The sequence below is a fragment of the Vespula vulgaris genome, chromosome 2 (genome assembly GCF_905475345.1).
Source record: "Vespula vulgaris chromosome 2, iyVesVulg1.1, whole genome shotgun sequence".
In the NCBI taxonomy this organism is placed as follows: domain Eukaryota; kingdom Metazoa; phylum Arthropoda; class Insecta; order Hymenoptera; family Vespidae; genus Vespula; species Vespula vulgaris.
Genome location: NC_066587.1, coordinates 337,881 through 360,239, shown reverse-complemented (window position 1 = coordinate 360,239; position 22,359 = coordinate 337,881). Strand labels below are relative to the sequence as shown.

At 35.4% G+C, this 22,359-nt stretch overlaps 4 protein-coding genes across 4 annotated transcripts; 1 reads left to right on the top strand and 3 right to left on the bottom strand.

Annotated features, from left to right (window-relative positions):
* Window positions 1–484: 484 nt before the first annotated feature.
* Window positions 485–5,419, bottom strand: LOC127061671 (uncharacterized). Its single transcript, XM_050988882.1, has 5 exons — window positions 4,641–5,419; window positions 3,156–4,498; window positions 2,862–3,078; window positions 2,348–2,767; window positions 485–2,256 (listed from the first exon to the last, which is right to left on the bottom strand). Exons 1-5 carry the CDS (start codon window positions 4,776–4,778, stop codon window positions 2,059–2,061), a joined length of 2,316 nt encoding a protein of 771 aa, XP_050844839.1. The 5' UTR covers window positions 4,779–5,419; the 3' UTR covers window positions 485–2,058.
* A 1,072-nt stretch (window positions 5,420–6,491) lies between these two features.
* On the bottom strand, window positions 6,492–13,543 carry LOC127061679 (uncharacterized). Its single transcript, XM_050988892.1, has 9 exons — window positions 13,209–13,543; window positions 12,381–12,443; window positions 11,914–11,972; window positions 10,471–11,063; window positions 9,920–10,269; window positions 9,699–9,837; window positions 7,649–7,822; window positions 7,403–7,541; window positions 6,492–7,329 (listed from the first exon to the last, which is right to left on the bottom strand). Exons 1-9 carry the CDS (start codon window positions 13,290–13,292, stop codon window positions 7,182–7,184), a joined length of 1,749 nt encoding a protein of 582 aa, XP_050844849.1. The 5' UTR covers window positions 13,293–13,543; the 3' UTR covers window positions 6,492–7,181.
* A 375-nt stretch (window positions 13,544–13,918) lies between these two features.
* LOC127061706 (glutaredoxin-3) lies at window positions 13,919–16,284 on the top strand. The gene is made up of 3 exons (XM_050988977.1): window positions 13,919–14,125; window positions 14,412–15,044; window positions 15,125–16,284. Exons 1-3 carry the CDS (start codon window positions 14,064–14,066, stop codon window positions 15,129–15,131), a joined length of 702 nt encoding a protein of 233 aa, XP_050844934.1. The 5' UTR covers window positions 13,919–14,063; the 3' UTR covers window positions 15,132–16,284.
* Window positions 15,439–21,918, bottom strand: LOC127061660 (RRP12-like protein). Its single transcript, XM_050988843.1, has 23 exons — window positions 21,324–21,918; window positions 20,955–21,135; window positions 20,753–20,879; window positions 20,505–20,687; window positions 20,261–20,420; window positions 20,012–20,190; window positions 19,700–19,935; window positions 19,444–19,611; window positions 19,265–19,382; window positions 19,022–19,186; window positions 18,834–18,955; window positions 18,642–18,756; window positions 18,333–18,569; window positions 18,020–18,246; window positions 17,822–17,945; window positions 17,462–17,747; window positions 17,213–17,370; window positions 16,878–17,137; window positions 16,624–16,790; window positions 16,342–16,536; window positions 16,128–16,247; window positions 15,895–16,054; window positions 15,439–15,814 (listed from the first exon to the last, which is right to left on the bottom strand). The coding sequence occupies exons 1-23, from the start codon at window positions 21,454–21,456 to the stop codon at window positions 15,718–15,720; spliced, it is 3,918 nt and encodes a 1,305-aa protein (XP_050844800.1). The 5' UTR covers window positions 21,457–21,918; the 3' UTR covers window positions 15,439–15,717.
* Between the last annotated feature and the right edge of the window lie 441 nt (window positions 21,919–22,359).

Below are 22,359 nucleotides of genomic sequence, written 5' to 3'. Positions count from 1 at the left end.
GATCGTAGATGAACTAACTGAAAAAAGAAACAGGTATGTATCATGTGTGTGCGCGCGTGCGTGTCTGTGTGTATACACATAAATCCACACACATGTATACCACTACATACGTAACGCAAAGGTCACGTAAATAATTTACTTTACTTTGAAAAATAATCTTCTTCGAATTGGAATATTTGTCACTTAAGTCTTTATACAAATTTTTCAGAGAGACTTCTTAAAAATTACACGTAAAAATATTTTAGCTTATAAATATGAAAAAATACGATGAAAAGAAACAATTTTTACCGAGAAGAAAAAGTTATTCTTCGTTGCGCTGCGCAGTCTTAAAAACGCATAAGTAAATGGCTGAAATACAAGGAATTATACAGGCTAATATGTTTGAAGGCGCTATTCGCAATTATCGCGAATTTTGTTAAATTACTATAAGCATGCATACTTGAAATAAGCATAAGCGCGATACTTGAAATAACATCAACAATAATATTGTATGAAAAATATATTCATGTAAGCGTATCACAATATCTCGTGTACATTACAACATTTATAACTTGTACACATATCATTTAAATTATAACTCTTCTCTCTGTTTTTTCAAAGTTTTACAATTCCTTTCTTACTTTCATTCTTATACCAAGGACTGAGTTCAAACCATTTTATTCTTTTTCTCTTAACTGCATAGCAGCAACATCATAACTGAACATATAGAATCAGCTATTTATGAACACAGGTCTTGGTAAATGTCACAATACTCATATCAAATATAAATTTTTAGTTTCTTTCTTCTTTTCTTTTTTTTTTTTGCATTAAAATTCATATAAAGAATCGATGATGAACTAATCTGTACATAATTACATAAGAATATCTCATTTCTGTTCGATCTTCTAGATACATATTTTAAAGTAGTCGGTTCCTTCTCTCTCTCTCTATATATATATACATATATATATATACTTATAACAACTTATAGATTCCGATATAAGGAGAATAATTTTATGAAATAAAATCATTTTCAATGTTTCATGATTATTTTTAGTTTTTCAAAGCCGTTCATTGTTTAAAATATAATTTATATATTTAGTACCATACTCTTACACATTATCCTACATTAACGACAAATTTGTCATATTAAATGACATTAAATATCTTGTTTCTTCAAAATACATAGAAATTTGAATTATTTCGTGTGATACCGGCATATCGCATGATCGCTTACTTTCTACAACACATTTAGAAAAACTCGATCCTTTATACATTTATAAAGATGCGTCTATATGCTATTTTTTCTTGCATTTTCTTTTTCTTTTTTTCTTATTTTTTTTTTTTCTTTTTTTTTTGAAGTATTGGAAATTTAGTTTCTACAGAATTTGCACGACTCAAATTTTCTGCTTTAACGCAAATAAATTTTTTGTATTAATTAAATGTTTCAATCGCGATTATGCACAATGTCCAAGATTGGAATTTTCAAAGCAACATTAATTATCGAAAATATTGTAATTTCGTTTATATCGGCTATATAAAAAACATTAATCGATATATCATCTTGTTACTTTAAAAAAATAATTTAGATAAATAAAATATTGTCATTGAATATGTCATAAGATACATTCACTTGTGCTTAAAATTTTATTACATTTCTGATGATGTCATCCTGTTAAGTGACTAGCCAAAGTAATGCTTCCCTACATTGTTACATTCGTCTTGTTTCATTCTTTGAATGTAATTGAACTTAACACTATGTAATACGTTTAAAGCAGTTGGTTGCATATTTCTCAAAAATATGTGAGCATTGTATTTTTAACAAAGAACATTGCACTCTTCTCGATATAATAATAATAATAATAGTAATAATAGTAATAATAATAATAATGTTATAATGTAATAAAAAAAAAATTATTTATGGTCATAACCAGTTTAATAAGAATGACACCTACTCAATTTGATCACAGTATTTTCATATAAGGCTTCATTAAGAATTGATATAGAATTATCTATTTTCTATCTCTCTGATAATAAGCTATGAGGTAAGAATCAGTAAAAGTATGCAAGATGTTAATATCAGTGCTTTAAGTCGAATATTTCTATAAGTAATGGCTCTACGCTAGATGGATTTACATTTAAATAAACGTTGACAACCTCGTCATTCAATCTATGGAGTTCAGAAATCTTTTGAATTAATTTTAAAAAAGTGGACTTAGCTTCACAACCTGGATAAACGCTTTCCAAGTATCGTCTCAGAAGGTAATAGTACGAATTCTGTAAATCGAAAATAAGTGAAAGGTAGAATGTTATAAAATTGTTTGGTTTGATTAGCTGTCCGATTAGATTTAAATATGCATTTACTCACTTGCTCCAACTTAATAACATCGCTGTGTACAACTTTTGGTCTATCAGGTGTGAATAGAGCAATTGCGCTTAGAATTAAAATTATATTTTCATCTCTCCATCGTGGATCGAACGTTCTAACAAATTTCGCATGTTCGGCATACAAATTACCTTTCGCTTCCTTTAAAACGTCAACCTTTATGTTTGACATTCTTTCTTGGCTATGAGGTATTTTCCACATATCTTTATCTGGATCGTAATTAAGTGCCGATCTTAGAATCATCATTTCTGTACATCCTCCTTTCAAAAGAGCTAATTGATCTTCCTGGCACATATTTTTAAAAGCATTCATCTTTTTGGACATTTTTATAAGACGTCGTATCGCTATAGCTGTTAAATTGATAACATCCAACAACATAGGATCGGATTGTCCGAAACTTCCCTACGAAATAAATGATTTAACGATTAAACGGAGATTGCTATACGTTGAGAATCGTCAAAGAATAATTCAATTTTAATATCCAATAACGAATTACTTTAAATTTGCATTCTTCTCCAACTAAGTTTGTTATATCATCATCTAATGGAGCTAATAGCGCTTTATTAGCTACTATTAATTCATTTAGCTTAGCTCTTTCAGCATCGTTTAGTTCTCTGGTGCTTTGATTCCCACCAAGAGCAGAATATGCTGAAAATTCCAATTTAATAGCTTCACACAATATCGATTCGATCGAATTGGCGGCAATTGGTATTCTAAAAGATATTTTATACATTGTTAACACACACTTGCGCGATATCTTTCGAAAATAATTAAAACAATACTTATCCACCTTTGAACGTCTTGAAGTACATCTTTAGTAACGTCGGCTGTCGTTTTATTCATACTCGGATCTGTATCTTTATTTCTATAATTTTCAGTATTTTTATACGTTATCAGATCCGTCAAGATGGGATTTTCCACGTGACTTTGTTTGCCCTTGTATTGCTGTTTACTCGTAGTAACAGAAACGTGCTCTTCTATCGCGTCTTCCTCCGGTCGAGAACTTAAACGATCCACAGGATCTCCATCGTTATCATCGATACTATTTTCTTTAAAAAATTGTGAGATTTGCGGATCCGTCGCTAATCTATTAACCATCACCGGATCCGTCATAATCTTCAAAATTAAATTTCGATCTTGAAATATTTTTGCAACTAGATGCGGATTGTTGACAAATTTCATAACCAGTCCTGGATTTTGCGTAAATTTATTAACAAAGTCGTTCCCTTTGGGACACATTTCTTTCGGCCTCTGACACGCTGTAGTTTCTTCGGTAAAGGTTTGTACATTAGTATGAGAAATGGGACTTAAATTCAATTGCGTAGCTTCCACATTCGAAGTGCAGTCGATGAACGTGGAGGGACCACTTTCGGGGCTCTGTTCGTACTTGCAATAACTCGTCGTACTGTCTTCGTACTCGTGCGTATAGCGTGGCGATTGATTGCTCGAATTACCAAAATTGGAATCAAATTCTAACAAATTTTGGTCAAATTTTCGTGAATTTATAGACATATTTTTGTCATTTCCTGCAGACTGCGATGCAAGATCGAATTCATTAAACCTTGTTCGACCTTGTATCGGCGAATGAGATGTAATTCTTCTAGAGTCTGCATCGGTGTTAGGTTCTTCGTACTGCGAGATTAGCTCGTATTTAACAAAATTACATTTAGTACTATAAGACTCTTTTAGCATATCTAAAGTTTTAGATCCTGTTATGTTCCCACTCTCCGGAGGGCTGGATGGACTTGGAACGCTAGCCGCAGTAACCGGACTCATATTCTCCATAGGATTTTGCCTACCTGCGTCCAAATCCGCGTACTTTTTATCCGACTCCCAAAAGTACGTATCTGATACGGTAGATGCGACCGAATTCACTGACATTGCAGTGTCCTCGAAGGTACAATCTTCCACGCAATCCTTCTTAATTTTGGACGCTTTAACGTTATCCGACTGAGGCCGCTTCTTCGCGCGATTCTGTTCGATCTTCTGACGCTTCAAAACCTTGTCTTCTTCCGACATGATGTATTCCTTACGCATACCAATACTGAAACACTTATCCAAGCGGCATTTTTGACAAAAGCGTCTAGTCACTGGGGTGATGCTACAGTTTTCTGTAAAAGGACACCGGAAATCCTATAAGAAAAAGAAAACAGAAAGAAAGTGAAAACGACACTGGGAGGCAATGCGTAGACAAGAAAGCAGATAGTATCGACAGAACGTTAAACGATCATTAATACGTAATAAGATAAAGTCGATCGAATCTAAAGTTTGTCACCTTATTTTTAAGAGCGTTTCTCCTGAAGAAGGCCTTACAACTTTCACAGGAGACCGCGTTGAAATTGTATCCCAAGGCGCGATCGCCGCAAACACCGCATATCTTGTTGGCTTCTCTCGCCGGTTGTTCATCTTCCATTTCTCGAGAATGCACGGTTTACCAAGCGATTAGCACCTCTTATCTAACGCACCATTATCCCTGCTTGAAATAGCGTTTTTCTCACTGGCTGATTCATGTCAAACATGATACATTATATTTGTTATTGTCGCGTAACTACGTCGACGACAATCCTACTCGTCTACTTTCTTCAGGAGCCCGCCAGCATCTTTGCTCCAACGCCCCGGATCTACGAGATGCTGCTTGAAAAGCTTTAAGTGATAAACCAAATAAAGTGCTCAATTGGTAGTCACTTGGGAGTCGTTAACGGGGCGGTGCGCATAAACCTGTCATACACGTATTGCCCAGTTCTCCGCCACTTCGCTTACTTCTCTTTCCCCCTCCCACGCCCAGGCCACCGCTCATTTTTATCTAGTTTCTCTTTTTTTCAATCGAACGCATCGAACGTGCTTTCGATATTACGCAGCCGTGGTCTATGATATCGGTAAGGTGCATAGGTCATAAGAAAATCTAAGAGCCGAGAGAGGAGACGGCAATAAGTATTTCGTAACGATCATATTTATTGTTATATCGCGTTCGAGTCAATAAAGATTTCTTTATACCGAAGTCGTGCCTTGCGAGAAAGATTCGTTATTCGAACGGAAACGTACTTTATCCTTTACGTATCTTTTACGACGCGTCCCTAGCTTCTTCCACTTTATCAACCTCCTCCACTTATTTATTTCATATCTTTACGGATATACGGATATATAGAGGTTATAATCTTTCGAACGTGCTACCGTCAATAAGAGAAAACTTTTCGAGCGTAAGTCAAGTTTAATAACATCGATACATTCTGTAGGTTAAATTAAAAAAGTGAAATCTAATCGATCCATCGAGATGGTGAAAGAACACAAAGTTACGAAACGAATGAGTGCTGACAGTGATCGGAAGGACGAATATTAAATAGGAACGTGAAAGATGGAGTAGCCATATTGTCGTTACGATCGACTCCGTTCGCGATTATTCTCGTGTCATGTTCGATATGATTGGAAACTTATCTATTTATTCGATCGTATCGATGATCGACCAGAGATTACGCTTTTTATTCCAGACTTTCTGTATTTTTAAAAGATTCACCAAATTTTATCGAATGACGTTCCCATAAACGATCGTCCCTTGTGGAGATTAAACACGAGCGTGTTTTCGAAAGGATCTTTTAAAAATCATTATAACGATATACAAGACGTAAGTATACACTTACGGCGATACGTCGATGCGTTGCAACGATCTTCCGATTTTAACGATAAATGAAATGATGCAAAAAGTCGATGGCGTCGTTCAGCAGGATTTTCGTTTTCATAAAGAGTTCGGTACAAAAATCAGACTACTTAATATTTTTGATTATAAGTACGGCACAGCTGGTTATCACATAGGAGATATCAAAATTTGTACAATCGCTTTCCGTTGACTCTTAAAGGATATACTCGTAAATGTATCTTTTACGCTATTGTTACGATCGATCTACACGTTACATAAATCGAATCGATTTAATTATCAATGTATTACTCTAACACTGATATCATTATCATTCAATTCTGGGAATATAACTTAGATAAATACGAAACGAATATTCGACGAAAATTAATATTGTTCGTGTACGCCTGGGTATAGAAATTTTTTAGCTATTGGCGATATGCATTAAAATGATTAAAATCAAAAAAAAAAGAAAATAGATACGAAGAAAAATACAGATTTAGTAACAGAAAACGTACATAGGTTTTACTTTCCATGTTTCATCCAACGCGTATATCAAGACATACTGGAGAATTACATTTTACACGATTGTACAAATATGCAATATCCGTTTTGTTACATTTTAACTTAACTTATACGTATAAATTTGTGTGTTGTAAATCTCAGAAAATATTAGATGCTATCACGATACTTTCGCATTTCTTAATAAGAATACCAGTTTATAAAGTACAATTGTAAATCGCAATTGTAAAGATACATATCTTATTTGGTTTAATCGATATATCGTATCATCAAAGGCACACATGATAATACTAAAAGGTAACGCTTTACGATATGTAAAAAGATTCATAAAAAAAGTATATGTATATGTATATAATACACACACACACGCACACACACACACACACACTAAATGCAACGTGCAATCACTTTTACACATATAATACGTACAAACTAGGGTCTACGCGATACACGCGTATCTCTTTTCGTGTAATAGAGGCACTTCAGAATCGTATGTATCTTAAAAAGATAAAATTTGTTAAGTATCCTTACGTTAACGATGGCACGGCATGCGTTCCATTATTCGGCAGTGTACTTATTACAATTACATATGATTTAGATAAATACACAATTTGTATAAATTTCTCGAGGAGAAGAATTTCACCTTGTGACACATTTCCTTTTTATTCATTTCAGCGGTGTACCGGTTAATTTCGTACTTCCCGTTTGTACACCGCCCGTATAGAGGACCAATTCTTCTTTCATATAACACGTTACGATTTCTTCGACGCTAGAGAACGACGTTTCGTTTACTTTCACGGATCCCAAGGCATACCTGAGTATTAGAAAATTTCGTAATTCGTCGTTGCGAGTTTAATAGAAAAGAAAGATATTTCAAAATGTCGTACCTATTGTCAGATCTCTTTCTAACCGGAATATTGTAAACTCTATCTTTGCACCAAAGCACCAGAGCTAATGGACTGTTCACGTTTGTTGTGGAAGGTCTCAAAAGAAAATATCCATCTTGTGAATTGCCGTAAGTACCTTCTGTAACGCCATCAATAACATTAATATCAATGAACGATTGAAAGAACTAGAACTAACTTACAAAATTGTTTCCCGATATATACCGCATATTGTATCGCGATACGTACGTTCTGTGATCAGCGCTATGGCTTGTTCTCGTGTAATATTATGAAACCAAGGTTTGTCAACGTAAGATAATCGGTCTGGCGGTGGTGGCAATGGTCTCGTGGCTCTCTCGCTTAACAACGAAGTACTACTACCAGAATGTGGTAGCGTCGCTGACTTTTTGTCCGGTGAACGCTCTGAAACAATTCAAATGATGATCGAACGAAATAAAATGGCGCGACAAATCACTTCCCATGAAATAGGAAGAGTCTATGAAAAAAGAAAAGAAACCACACACACACACACGTATATTGTTTTTGTTTATTACTAACTTGCTAAATTAAGACGTGCTTGCGTCAGAGCTGCCTGAGTCAGACACTCGGAGAGGCTTGCCTGTCGACGTGCCGCAGTGTTCAAAGACACGTTTCTCTTGCTATCGGTTATTATAGTTGCCATGACTTATCAATCGAGTACGTTTCAGAACGAAATATCAATTTTCCAACGATAGATTCATGCGTTTAACAAAAGTACGTGTACGTATACATCGTCGTTTGTCCGATCTCCATCCATATTTGTTTATCGGAGCTTGCAGAAAATAACAAACGACCGACGTTCGCGAACAAGGCACGAACGAAAACGAGAGGTTTCAGGAGGAAGAAAAAGAATGTAAAGAAGTCGCCCGCAATGCTGCAATGCCGATTTACGAAAACGTAAAGGCGTCGGATGTCAGGATTTTCTACCTGGAGCAAGGCTATCTCGAGCGTTTATTCGTCAGCCGCGCGATAGTACCGGATTCGATCGATTCGATTACTTTTACTTTGAAAACTGATAAGCTTGGAATATCATGAGTCACGACGATCCCTTCTGATCGTAGTTCGTAGTGACGATCGTACCAAGTTATGCCAAACAATTTACTATTTCGTCAAATTATTTCTCGTTGGATTAAGAAATACGATGCGAAGGGTGTAAATTCGAAGTTTCTCCGTTTACACTCGCTGTTATCTTCCAACACAGAGAACTTTTAAAGAAGCAACGATTGCAAGTGTATCGCGCGAGAAACTGCAGGAGACTGAGACGTAACGTTGGGACGGAATGCCTTTAAACGGTGGAAAAGAATCGTGACACTCCGTTGGTCTCTCGGCATGGGGTATAAAGTTTTACGAACCATTTGGAAATAGCATCGAAATAGATTCTTTCGCACAGGTCCTTATTAGTTCATAAGAACTAACGCTCGTCTGGAGGATCTGTTCTGTCATGCGTAGCAAATAACGTGCTTTGCGATAGTTTCATATACCTGGCGGATCTGGTGGTTGAGAATAGCAACATCTAGACAGACCTCTCTTGATCCTTACTATCATATCGGAGACCTCATCGGCCAGGCGTTCACCTAAACCTCCTAAGAGATGTTTGCTCAGCCTGAGATAAAAGCAGGAACACATTCCATCACACTATTTCGATTCTTCTTATTATCGAGGGCAACTATTTTTATATACACTTGATGGCTGACTATTCCGTAACGATGAGATATCGTGGAAAATTCGGTCGAAAGTTTATCACATTTTCACGTTCGTCGTTATACGTTCGATCTTGCGATCGCATTTGCTAATACAAACGTATTGCAAATGGTAGCACATCGCTCCCGATACTTTTGATATCGGGCTCGGGTCGATCGACATCTTTGTGGAAAATCAAATGGCAGAATCAAAAGGGACCGAACGTGAATGCATTAAATAAACAGAACGATAGTCGGTGGTCGACTGACAGAAATCGCAAAGCGCATCAAGTTGCATGACAGAGAGTCGTAGCAAGTCGGTTATTACCACCATTTGTCGCACACATGTTCGTGGGAAGCCAGTGCATTATACTTTTTCTTCTTTCCTTTCGACTGTAGTCCGTGTTTTTTCCCTTGTCACGTAATACGATGATTCTTTTTCACCATCCTTAACGTCCTTAATTTTTTTCGTTTCTTCGTCCTCGGATATCACAAGGCATCGTTAAAGTAATGAATAACGTTTATACCCGTACGTCTGAATTCCTCTTGGCTAACTCGTAACGGATATAAAAGATACTAACCATTTGCATTGTTCGGTTTCGTTCGATGCAACGTCGGAGGCGGAGTTGAAGGCAGCTTAATGGGTAACGGCGGCGGTAGAGTGTTTCCACTGTTCGGTGGTTTTTGAATGGGGCTTAAATAATTATCGTTATCTTCAGGCTAAAAGAAAATATTCAGGTAAACGAGAGAGAAAGTCTGCTTGTAAAGGATAAATTGAAAAAGTCGAAACGTAAGGATCTACCGTTTCCGTAATGGATTCGTAAATTTCATAGGGCTCTTCCTCCTCCTCGCAGCTGGTCGTACTGGACGGTTGATAAACGCTCTCTACGGAACTTTGAGGACCGCAGGTCAATGACTGTTTGCTGTCGATTCTAGAGATAATCGACTTTTGATTTTGTTCTATGATTTGCTCGTCGAATTTTTCGTATTCATCCTCGCTTTCATCCTGCCGAGTCGGTAGATTCGCAATGAGATCCAAATTTCTAATCGAAATGGACGGCTTCGACGCGTCCTTGTCGTTTCTTCCTATCTTGGAAAAACTTTGATCGACGTTTTTCTTAGGTGCCGGTGGAGGTGGAACAGCCATTCTTCCTAAAAAGAAAAGAGAGATAGAGAGAGAATTGCAAAAATACAGGACCATTCGCATTCACAGTCTCTGACGAATGTTAATCGTTGTAAGGAGCCGTTAAAAGAAGCGTACGCGTTTATATTCGGCGAAGTGAATGGAACGTATTCACGACTCTTCTTCAATGGCTAAATAGATCCGATAAGAAAAGGGCAATTCAAACTAACTTTGTACATCGTTCGGTGGCCTCGTCTTCGTCTTAGATTCATCGTGTAAAAATGATTTTTGCGGTTGTTTGTATATCGTAGAAACGTTTGCAAGCCTCTTGGAAATTAATTCTGGTTTTGGTCTGAGCACAGGTTTCTTCGAATTCCTCAATTGCAATTGTTCCTTCAATTGCTCGGCCAAAGTTTTCTCTATCGTTCCATGCAATCTCGAAACATTTTTTGGCGGTAGATTCGTCACGTTGTCTTGATGATTGGCGTAAACCGTTTTCGCGTCTAAGGTCGATTCGAAATTCGCATAAGTCGTCTCCTCGTCTTGTCTTTTCGTATTGTCGTCTACTTGCGCGTCCGCGTTCACGTTTTTCGTCTTTTTCAAAATAGTATGATCGTTTTCGTAATTCGAATTTATTTGATCGACGTCGATGTTTCTCGTATCGGTAAAAGCAGGATTGTCTTCCGGTATCTCGTCTTCGAAATCCGTATCCCAGGAACTGGTATCGCTCATGTGATCCTCGTTCTGTTCCGTTTCAACGCTTTTCTCCTGTATAAATTTCTCCGGGAATTTCTTGATTTTTTCAACGAGCGTACGAAGTTCCCTGTAAATACGTATAGACGATATTTCAGATATAACCGTAAGAAAACAATTACAATAGGGTCTCCTTACTTCGCAACAGGTCATTTTGTCGCAGGCGAGAGCGGATATTCGCTCATAAACACTCTTGGCTCGTCGAGTCGACGATGCGACGTTAAAGGATAAAAGTACAACCCACACGCGATGCAATTACCACTTATGTAAATCTTGTATGCCTCGAACGATTATCGAGTTAAACGCATCAATTGCGATCCAATTATATCGAATACGCAGCTTCGAAATTTATCTGACTTTTCATCGATCGATTCTGTAATATTACAGAATCGATCGATTAACGGAGCAGCAACGCGCGTTAAATTATTGCTCGTTCTTAGATGACACAAAGTACTCTTATTGTTAGCTAGTGTCTCGCGTTGATGCTATTTAAAGCAGGATGCCGCGATAATGTTATCGTTATTATACACACAAATGAAATGTGTGTGTGTATGTATTATATTTATGCATGTGAAAGGTCTTTGATGAGCGTAGATATGGACATTCCGCATTATTGATTACGCTGTGGTTGTAAGCACATAAAAGACAATGGCAATGAAGCCAAATCAACGAACACGGGATACCATATATATATCGTTATCGATAGCAATAGCTCCGTCGACTTGGCTTCGCAAATACAGAATCAAAGAGAAAAATGCGAAGACAGAGTAGACCTGCCTGTTATTTAAAATACCGTATTGAAGGATACCGTTAATCCGCGATGTCACGATGTCGAATTAATGGCGTTGGAGTTTATCGGAAAGAAGTACGCGTATTTACATCTCTTGTAAAATTCAGATCGTGTAGCTTCGTTTTCTTACCATATCAAAGAACGGGTGAGGTCACTCTTCCATAGAGCCAACTTCCCCTCAGTCAAGTGCTGGAATAATTAGAATCAATTAAGATCGGCTAAAGAGGGCGCGTGCCAGTTGAGTAGCCAAAATGCGATTGTGACCGGAAAGGGATACGACTTCAGTTGAAAAAATAACAAGATAAATAAATAAAAGAAGAGAAAAAAAAAGAAAGAACGATCGTTGAAAATAAATATCGTTCGTTTATTCATCGTCGATTAAATCTTGTCGACTTTCGAATTCGAGGAGGATGGAGGATTTTTAAAGATCCAGACGCGACTTATCGGCGCGCTATCGATACTTCGTTTTAATCGTTCGTGTATGTTCAACGTTGAACGAGAGGAAATCTAAAAGAAAAGGAAAAAAAAAAGTGCATACCCAAGAGTCGGCAAGAACATCGAACGATTACAAAACCGTACACGGACTCGTATACTTACCAACAACTCGTCACCGTCGATTTGCCGTTTCGAAACTGCCGTACAGCATTCTTCCAGGCCATTCTATAAAATCAAGAAATACTATATCAAATAAACCTTGATATCGGATCACTTCCGGACGACTTCAGCAAATATCTTAATAAAACGAACTATGCGTAAAAGAATACATCTGTAATCGTACTTAAATCATTCGTTATTTCAATGCTTGATATTGAATATTTTTTAAATGATTTTAACGAGTAACATTTAACTCTGAAGTAACAAATTTTAACGTAATCCGCGATATTTTCAAATACACCCTAACTTTTCGTTCCGACGATCGCATTTTTACGTTTGTACGTAATTCAATCATATCAAATACTGCTTTAATAAATAGATTAAAAAAAAAAAAAAACAAAAGAAAAAACTGTAGATGTAAAAGAAAGAAGAAAAAAAAAAGAAACAAAATGTTGACTCGTTCGTTAAAAAAAAAAAAAAAAAGAAAGAAAAAAAAAGATCGAACGAATTTCTACTAAACTAATTTTCAATTCGATTCTACTTTCCTATTACTCGCTTTCTCCTTTTAAGTTCGCTCTGACCATTCATCTGAAAAATATTAAGTACATATTTCTCTCTCTCTCTCTCTCCCCCCTCTCCCACTCTCTCCATTTCTTTATCTACGTTCTGGCTTCTAGCTTTTTTTCATCTTTTTTCTAAGAGACGTCGAGTCCGAGAGTCGATTCGTTCTGGTGAAACAGGTATGCTCGAGAGGTGCACTGACCCGCGTGTAAGAGTTTCCCGCGAGCAAATATCGGAGAATGGATGACAGCGTCGTCGGAGTTTACTCACCTTCCGTAGCAGACACAAGACGTCGTTTGTACTCCATGTAGATATGTTTTCGAGGGCGTCGCTTCGAGACAATTTCTTGGACATCGCACCGCGTTTGAACGCGCCTGTTGCAAAAACAGCGTCGCACGTGTTCACCGCTCAGGCGCATCTGCATCGGCTTTTTGTGGGCGAGGTGTCTGACAGTCCTCGTTCCTTTTAATTTTTCCTCCTCCCGCCACCGTGGCTTCCTTCTTTCTTCCTTCTTTCTCCCTCTCGTTCGATTCTATCGTCTTCTCTCTTGCCCGCACACGACATACTCGTACGTCTCTCTTCCTCTCTTACGACCGCGTTAGACCGATCACCGCTCTTATGATTGGTCACTTTATACAGGCACACCTAATACGTTAAAGGTACGTTCACAAAGCTATTCTGCTTCTTCTTTCTTTCTTTCTTTTTTTTTTACGCGAAACGTGCAAAGAAACTTTTGTCAAATCTCTTAGATCTCGCAAACGTCTTAAATATCTTCGTTGGATTGATGTCGATGTGTTGAATCGAAGGATTGTTTATGAAATTACAAGAAAATGTACGTTGTTAATGGTCGAAAAATGTGAATATCTATAATCGAATCATCGTATAATGTTAAATCGGTCGTAATTTACCGCGAACGTACGTTCTAGTATATCGCTCTCATTGATTGGATCCCGATAGACCAATCGCAAAGCTCGATAATTCTAAACCTCCATGAGAGCGATAACTCCGGTCGCGTAGTCGTGATGCTCGTGATTGCTCGTCGTGTGTTCCCAAGAACGAGACATTTACCGGTTAACATTTGTCTGGAATAATACTTTTTTTTTTCATTGTTCTATTAAAATATTAATGGGTGACAGGATGACTGTCACCGTTTTAAATACGACACCGGAATACGTTGAATTCATCAAGTAAGCAAACGTTCCTTTCATTGTCTTTTTTGAAAATATTTCAACTTTTTTTCTAACTTAGTGTCGTCATTTTATTTACAAAATCTTATTTTATTGCCTTTTTCAAAGAATTATCGATCTTTCCTCGAGCGTACTATCGTTAATAAAATTTATGTCTTCTCCATTGATCTATTTGATATTGTTTCTATTTCAACATTTTTTTGATTGCATGCATTGTGCTCTGCTATAAAGAGCAAAGAGCAACAAATTTCTTTTAATATATATAAATATTATTTTTATATCCAAGGTCCAAAGATCTATCTGTTATTCACTTTTTTGCACCATGGGCAGAACAGTGCAAACAAATAAACGACGTTCTAGAAGAAATGATATCATTGACAGAGTACAAAAAGGTCAAGTTTGCGATGATAGAGGCAGAGAATTTACCTGAAGTTTCTTTAAAAGCTGGCATCGCCGCCGTACCAACAGTTTTATTATACAAAGATGAGGAAATAATAGATAGAATCGACGGAGTTAATCCTGCGTTGTTGATCGAAAAAGTAAAAAAACATTTAACTACCCAAGACTCGGCTCGTGCCGAAGTAGTATCGCCAAAGGATACGCTAGAAGCCAGATTAAAGAAACTTATAAATCATGCACCTTGTATGCTCTTCATGAAAGGAAATCGTGAACATCCACGCTGTGGTTTTTCAAGAACTATGGTCGCTCTCCTCGATTCTCATAGAACGGACTATCAGACGTTCGATATACTCCAAGATAACGCAGTCAGAGAAGGTTTGAAGAAGTTTAGCAATTGGCCGACTTATCCCCAGTTGTATATTAATGGCGAACTTATCGGTGGATTAGACATCGTAAAAGAAATGAGTGATTCGGGTGACCTAGACAGTATGTTGCCTAAAAAGAGTGTCTCCCAAGATAGGTAAATGAATCAATGAGGATAAATAAGACGTATAAATGTATCCAGTTATAATAAGAATGACATTGTGTGTTTTGTTGCAGAAGTTAAAATAGGACCACAGCTAACTAATTACGTCTACATTTCCTTAAATTATCTAATACCACATTTTTATCTACAACTGGAAATAATTTTTATTTAAATAGTTCGATGTTTATGAGTTTACGAAATCCCAAAATTTCAAAACGCACGTTTATTTGTTGATATTTTCTATCTAATGTATATTATCTAGTAGAAGATTATATATCTCATTTTCACCTTGTTATGTAAAATGCAAGCATTTCGCACGAACACGAAATGTACTTTATAACTTAATTCTTTTTTTTTTGTTGTTGTTATAACATTGAATACAAAAATATTAAAAATTATTTATATTCATTTATTTATAAATTCAAATGCAAATTACAAATTGCACTCTGTGTAATTGTACATAAATCAAATAAAATGACAGTTTTCCAGCTAACGCGCGTTGTTGCTCGCTTTTCGCTTATTCGCGAAAAGTCGAAAGCGGAGGTAGCGAAATCGCTGGAGCTTCGATTTACTTGTTTTATTATTAGTCTCTTTAAATAATAATATACCACGCTCGTTACAAACTTACTTTTTTTTTTTAATTAAATAATCGAACACAATGACCTAATTATTTGTTACTTCTCTTATTTTTCATTCCAATTTGTGCTCCTTTCTTAGCACCAGCAACGATCCCTCGAAGCTTCGTTGCCATCTTTTTCTTCTTTCTGAAAATTGATATGTTTGTTCGTACCACAAGATATTGTTTTATAAGTTGACAATTTTTTTTTTTAATACTACCACGTACCGCTTATTTAGAGCAGCTCTTGTCAATGGCAAGTAAGCATATGGATCAGGTTTGCCCTTCTTCTTAACGTCACCTCCTGCTTTGTGCGCACGATATTCCGAACCAGGCGTCTGTTCCATTTTTTTCATTTTTATTGGTCGATGAATACCCGATCCTCCAGCTGTAACAAAAATAAGTTTTGTTAGAAATCGTATTCTTTAGTAAAATTATTTCCCGACATTCTTACTACTCACCTCGATATTTCGATGTAGCAAAACTCTTTAAACTCGCAGTATCAGAATTTGTACTATGTTTCCGCTTTCGACTCGCAGGATTCGCCGATACTATTGATTTCTTGTCCTCTTCGTCGTCTTCTGCAAAAAAAAAAAAAAAAAAAAAAAACACAAGAAACGTTATTTCCAAATGTCTAATTCATACAAAATAACAAATTATATATCATAAAATTACCATAATCATCGTCGTCATCCGTATTATCTTCAGATAATAACCGTTTTCTTTTTGTATTTTCTGTGTCGCTATCATCTTTTTGATTATCATCCTTAATAATAATTCGTCCATCTGGAGCAATTTTAAAACCATAATCCTTTGGTTCTTTCAGTTTTTTAACAGATTCTTCCATATTGGCACTTTCAGGTTGAGTCGCTGCAAGACGAACGAAATTGCTTGTTAGTAACGAAATCACATTTTATATTGCGAATGTTGCTAAAGTACGAAAAAAGCTAAACCAACTAGTTATATTTCTCGCAGTTGTTGGATCAATCAAATCAACAATATTTTCTTCGTTCTCTTTGATCCAAGCTTCTTTTCTCGATGTTCGTTTTTTGTTGTTTCTCTTTGGTTCATCCTCTTCGGTATCACAAAATTCTTCTTCGCTGTCTGCCAAGAGATCTTCCATGCTAAAAAAAAAGGGGGGGGGAATAATAATCTGTGATATGCGTCTTTTATGCAATTGTATCTTGTGATTGTAAATATATTAAGTCTACCTTTTTGGTCTTCTTTTTGCATTGAAATCTGTGTCCTCTTTTTCACTCTGTTTTATTTTCTTCAATTCCCTACTCTTCTTTTTAATTTCTTCTACCTTATGAATATTTTTTAATCTTTTATGAAGTATTACGTCTGATGCCGGCACCATTCCGGAAATAGTTCTTATGCTATATTTCCGTATCAATTTGGTAAAGATATCTCGAACTTTTTGTCTAAAATGTCTTTTACAATCGTCGTTCATATCGGACAAAGCCCCCACCTAAACAAAAATCAAGCTGTTTAGAAATATCATAGAATCGGTAAATAGACGAATGTCATACACAGTTTCGCTTACTATTTTAGTTAATGTTTTTGCTATTATAAGAGACGGCATTACGGTTATGTACACTTTAATATATGACAATGCTGACTCTGCTATTTCTCTTGTAGGGCTAACTGCAAGTAAACACGCATGTCCTAGTATTTCCTCCAAAGTTTCTATACCCAAGCAACCTGTTTAAAAGTTGATTTATACATTATTATAACAACATGATACGAAATGAGATATACAATCCTAAAAAATAATGTTCAAATTTATAATTACCATTATAATGATATGTAAGAGAAGCAAGAGCGAGTAGAGTGCAACTGCAGTATTTTTGTTCTCCACCCAATCCTGCAATTACCATGTCTGTATATTCTTTAAGATATTCAGGTTTTTCTAAAAATTTATCGGCAATGACATTTAACAACTGATACGCTGAAGTTCGACATTTCTGGTTTATGTCCTTTACGCACAATATCGCTTCCGGAATGATAGCTTGCAAAAATTTCGTTTTTTCCAACTGTGGGTGACTTTTTACAAGATGTATCAAACATCTTATACGAGCCTTAAGGAAAAAATTATGCAAAAAAATATATTACAATAATTCGATATGACGTTAAAATGTAATAATATACGTACTCCTTTACTCGTTTGAATTAATTTAGTTGCAGAAGCAATCATCATTTTTTGTATTTCGCGTCTATGCTCTTGTACAAAATTTTTACAAATTTCTTTTTCACTGCCACACAATCCTTCCATAAATCTAAAAATATTCTCTTATTTAATTTCATATTTGCCATATATACGAACGTGTATGCGAAGAACGTATCAAATTACCTATATGCCTTCTTCTGTTCCTTTCGTTTGGTTTTATCTTCGATGTACGGTATGCACATCTCGTAAAATTTTTGTAATCTATCGATATCAGTATATTCGACTAACAATCTTATCAAGTCACATACACTTTCTTTGAAAAAATCATCTGCATCGGCATCGCCCAATTTGGTTAATGCTTTATCGAACAGCTCATTTGCCAATACCTTTTCTGTTATTGTCAGATATATCTGAAAACAGTTAAAATGTATAGATATTAAATAAAATTAATTAAACATTGCATTTCTTTTTTTTTTATCTTAGTTTAAAATGTTACCTTAATCGTATCGAACGTAGCCAAACGATGTCCCTCTTCATCCGTTCCAGTCGGTTTAGTTGTATATAAAGCAAACAAAACTGGTAGATAATTTTTGGCAAAACGAGCAAGCTCCGATATATCTTCGCTATTATTATTTTCCGTTGCCTTTGTAATCAACTTTCTCAAAGCTGCCATTACCGATAATCTTAAATCTTTAACTCCACTAATAATTGTTCCTAACAATTTAGCGATATTCTAGGAATACATAAATGATAAATATAGCAAAAATTTCCAATAGATATTTCACGTATTACTTTATACGCCTACCTTGAAGTTGTCTTTCACGTCGTTAGCGTCATTGCATAAACTTGGCAATATTGCCCATATTTGCGTTACAAGAAATTCGTAAGTTTTTCCTCCTACCGGTTCTTTAGATTTTGTGCTAAAACAAAAATAATATATAGAAGTTTTTGTTTAAAAGTATTATATTATTATAGGATTATTATAGGATATATTTACTTGCATATTACTGCTAATGGTAGCAACATATCTGTGAAGAAAGAAAGTGATCCATGAGTTATGCAATCTTTCAGCAATGGAAGTAGCCAACTTCTCTCTAGGTTTATAGTATCTTTTCCTGTCTATAAAAGATACAGTTTTACGTATATATTTTTAAATTCAATTCTATTAAATCTATTACAACATACCTGCAGAGGTAGAGTATGTAAAACGACACGAGGACCCAATGCTTTTATAGCAGATCCAATCGCGTATTCAGCAACTGCGTTACATGCAAAGTTGTATGAATCTCGTAATTCTGCTAATGTTTTCAAAATATCTAAAAGTTTTGGATTTTTTGTTTTTCCAGTTATCTGCAAAGTATATAATTTATATAATACGAATGGACTTCCGTCGTCTTTAAATCATTTTTTTAAGAAAAAGATAATTACTTGAAAGAGCAATCCAATTAAATGAAGAATATTATCAAATGGTATACTCGTGTCAAGATACTGGTACTTTGTTGGTTTATACATCATATCTATCACTTGGTCTATTATTACCTTATATCTACAAACAGAAACATTTATTTATATCGAGGTTCTGTACATTCAATAAATACAACATTTACCTTTTAGCCTTTTCTTCATTTTCACACAATGGGCCAATACAATCTTGTAAAAGTATTTTCATAGTATGAGATGTACCCGATATGACTTCTTGTTTATCGGAGAGCAACAATTCAATACATTTTTCTAACATTCGAGGTACGATGGCAGCGCACATATCCATAGAATTTCTACGATTATTAATACACATATTTTAAAATTCGATGCTACGTTACAAGAATCGACGATGTATATTCCTTATAACTTGTTTCCGCTTACTGAATGAGATTGCAGTGAGCCTCTTGCATAACAGTCAACCAAGCTAGAGTTGGTTGCGCATCGTTTACGGGAGGTTGATAATCATAAAGAGCAGTTATAATTTGTGCATTTCTTTGCGACGGTAACGTTATTTCTGACGGCCTGGACACGAACAATCCATGCAACGTTTGTAAACAGCACGATGTTACCAAAACATTTCTTAATCCCATGATACTTAAGAGTCCCTCGCAAATCGTCTGTATCAAATGAAATTGGATGATGTCATAATACATATACATATATAAGAAGAATAGACCGTCTTCCAGGACAGACCTTTATGTATAACTTTGGCAATTGGTGGATAATGTCCTTGAGTAACGTGAGAGTATGAAGGATGCTCGTTATACCACCAGGTTCGCAAGCTGTGTTCAATTGATTTATACAATGTTTAGCAACTTGTGGTGCAGCCGGATGATATACAGGACAACTTTCACTTCTCATTAAATCACTTCCTGCAACACGTCAAAGACACGATGTATTTTGAAAATGAATAATTTATTGTCTTTGATAATTACAAAATACCTTTAAGTATGGCACATATTCCATGCTGAGCTACCTTCCTTATTTTGGGTTTAATATGAATAATGAATGATAGAATGGCATCTAAAACCTGCATCGTTGAAGAATTTAACCAAACTGCAGCTTCTTGAAACCGTAACAATAGTGAAAGACAGCTGAGACACTAGAAGAATAATAAAATTTATAATACAGTTGATAACGCAAGGCAGAAAACAATTACATTAATCTCTAATTACAATAAACTTACGTGTCTTATAATTAGAAAATTTTCTGCTTCTATATACTTTGTTAATATTTGGAGAAAGATTTGACTCGCTGGACCGAATTGTGCATTGAGAACGTTTTTAGGTACAGTTCTTAATCCCATTTCCAGAAGTGAAAGCGTAGCAGCAACAGACGTATCCGTATCAACCGCCTCTAGAGTACTCATCTAAAAAAAAAAGGTTTTTATCTTATTGTAATAATAATTACAATAAAAAAATATATCATATTTACCAGTGCTGCAAAATACTCGGTCGAAGTTTCAGACCCACCATTTTGTTTAATAACTTCGGTTACTGCTGATAAAACGGCTAACATCTCCTTATGTATTAACGATTTAGATTGAAAGTGATTTAAAAATCTATAAAACGTTATTGTCGTGAATATGCATTTACAAGTACGAAACATTATTAAGGACGTTAATCGTCGTAGTTACCTATTAAAAGATATATTTGTACAATTACTGTAAGTGCTTGCAAACGTATCTGCTGAATTGACTGTTCCTTCTATAGTACTTTCTACTTGATCTCCGTCGATATCTATATTTTCTATTTGAGGTAGAATGTGTTGCATAGCATCGTGTTTCTGTAAATCCTCTGTTGTTATACCCGGTGTTCCTAACATATAAAATAATATATGTTTATACAATGATACACGTTTGATATAAAATTCTGAATGAGAATCGTCAGAGTACTCGTAAAACAACTGTACGTATACATTGTTTATATAAGCTTATAATAAAAACCTATTAATCGTGGAAACTTGTAGGCACGAATTAATTAAAAAATTACATAAAATAACGTACCATTAAAATCTTTAAAAAACATCCATGTAGCTCTTTCTCTGTGCTTTGTTGTTTCCGGATTTGAATTGGAGCTTTGGCCTTTTGGCCATCGCTTTGCTTTTTTTCTACTACCTAATCGCGCTATTTTACCCATTATCTTGAAAAATTAATTCTTTTTACTATTTTCGTAATATTATTAACAATAAAAATCTAATAGATCTCTTTATACAAGTTGCGTTCATACCCACGTGCACGTGTAACACACGCACCCAGCGTTTAACTTGAATATAGTCGAAAATACAATCGAGAAGACTATATACTGTCAATAGTTTCTACTTACTAAGTATAGATAGCGCTAGTTTAGTTAACCTTAGCAAGCACCATTTAAGTTTACCATCTTTCGCTTGCTGCGATCTATGGTTATATCGAAACAGATGTATAGACGCGATTATCATAAATGATCGTTGTAGAATTATTAATAATTAATAGAATTCATTATAATGCTTTACATATTTTAAATAATTATTGGAATAGTTTATTCTAATCTGCAAAATGTTCAAAACATACACCACTCAAACGTTTATATAAAAATGAGTAGTGAGAGAGCTTCTCTTTTGCCGCAAAGTTCAAGGAGTACCACTACAAATTTTCTTTTCACAAAAACGATGTCGAAACAGCATTTGCGCCAACAGCGAATCCAGGCTTAATTTTTGACGGATTTTAATGAACAAGATCTCGTTTTAAAGATGAAACTTTAAACGAGGACAACGTTCGAGATTTGTTTTTGCATAAATGCATAAATTAGTCTCGAAAAAATACCATTTTTGACATTTTTTTCAAAGAATAAATACAGCTATTTTAAAAATTCGAAAAATCGTCTTCGCTAAAAATCTTTATCTTTACAACGAGACCTCGTTCATCGGAATTATCGAAGAATCACGCCTGTACTCACTGTTGGCGTAAAATATTATAAAATCAGCATTAATGCATGCAGTCTTGATATTCTCGATTTTATTATGAAAAATAAGTGACATTTTATGAATAAATTGGAAAAAGA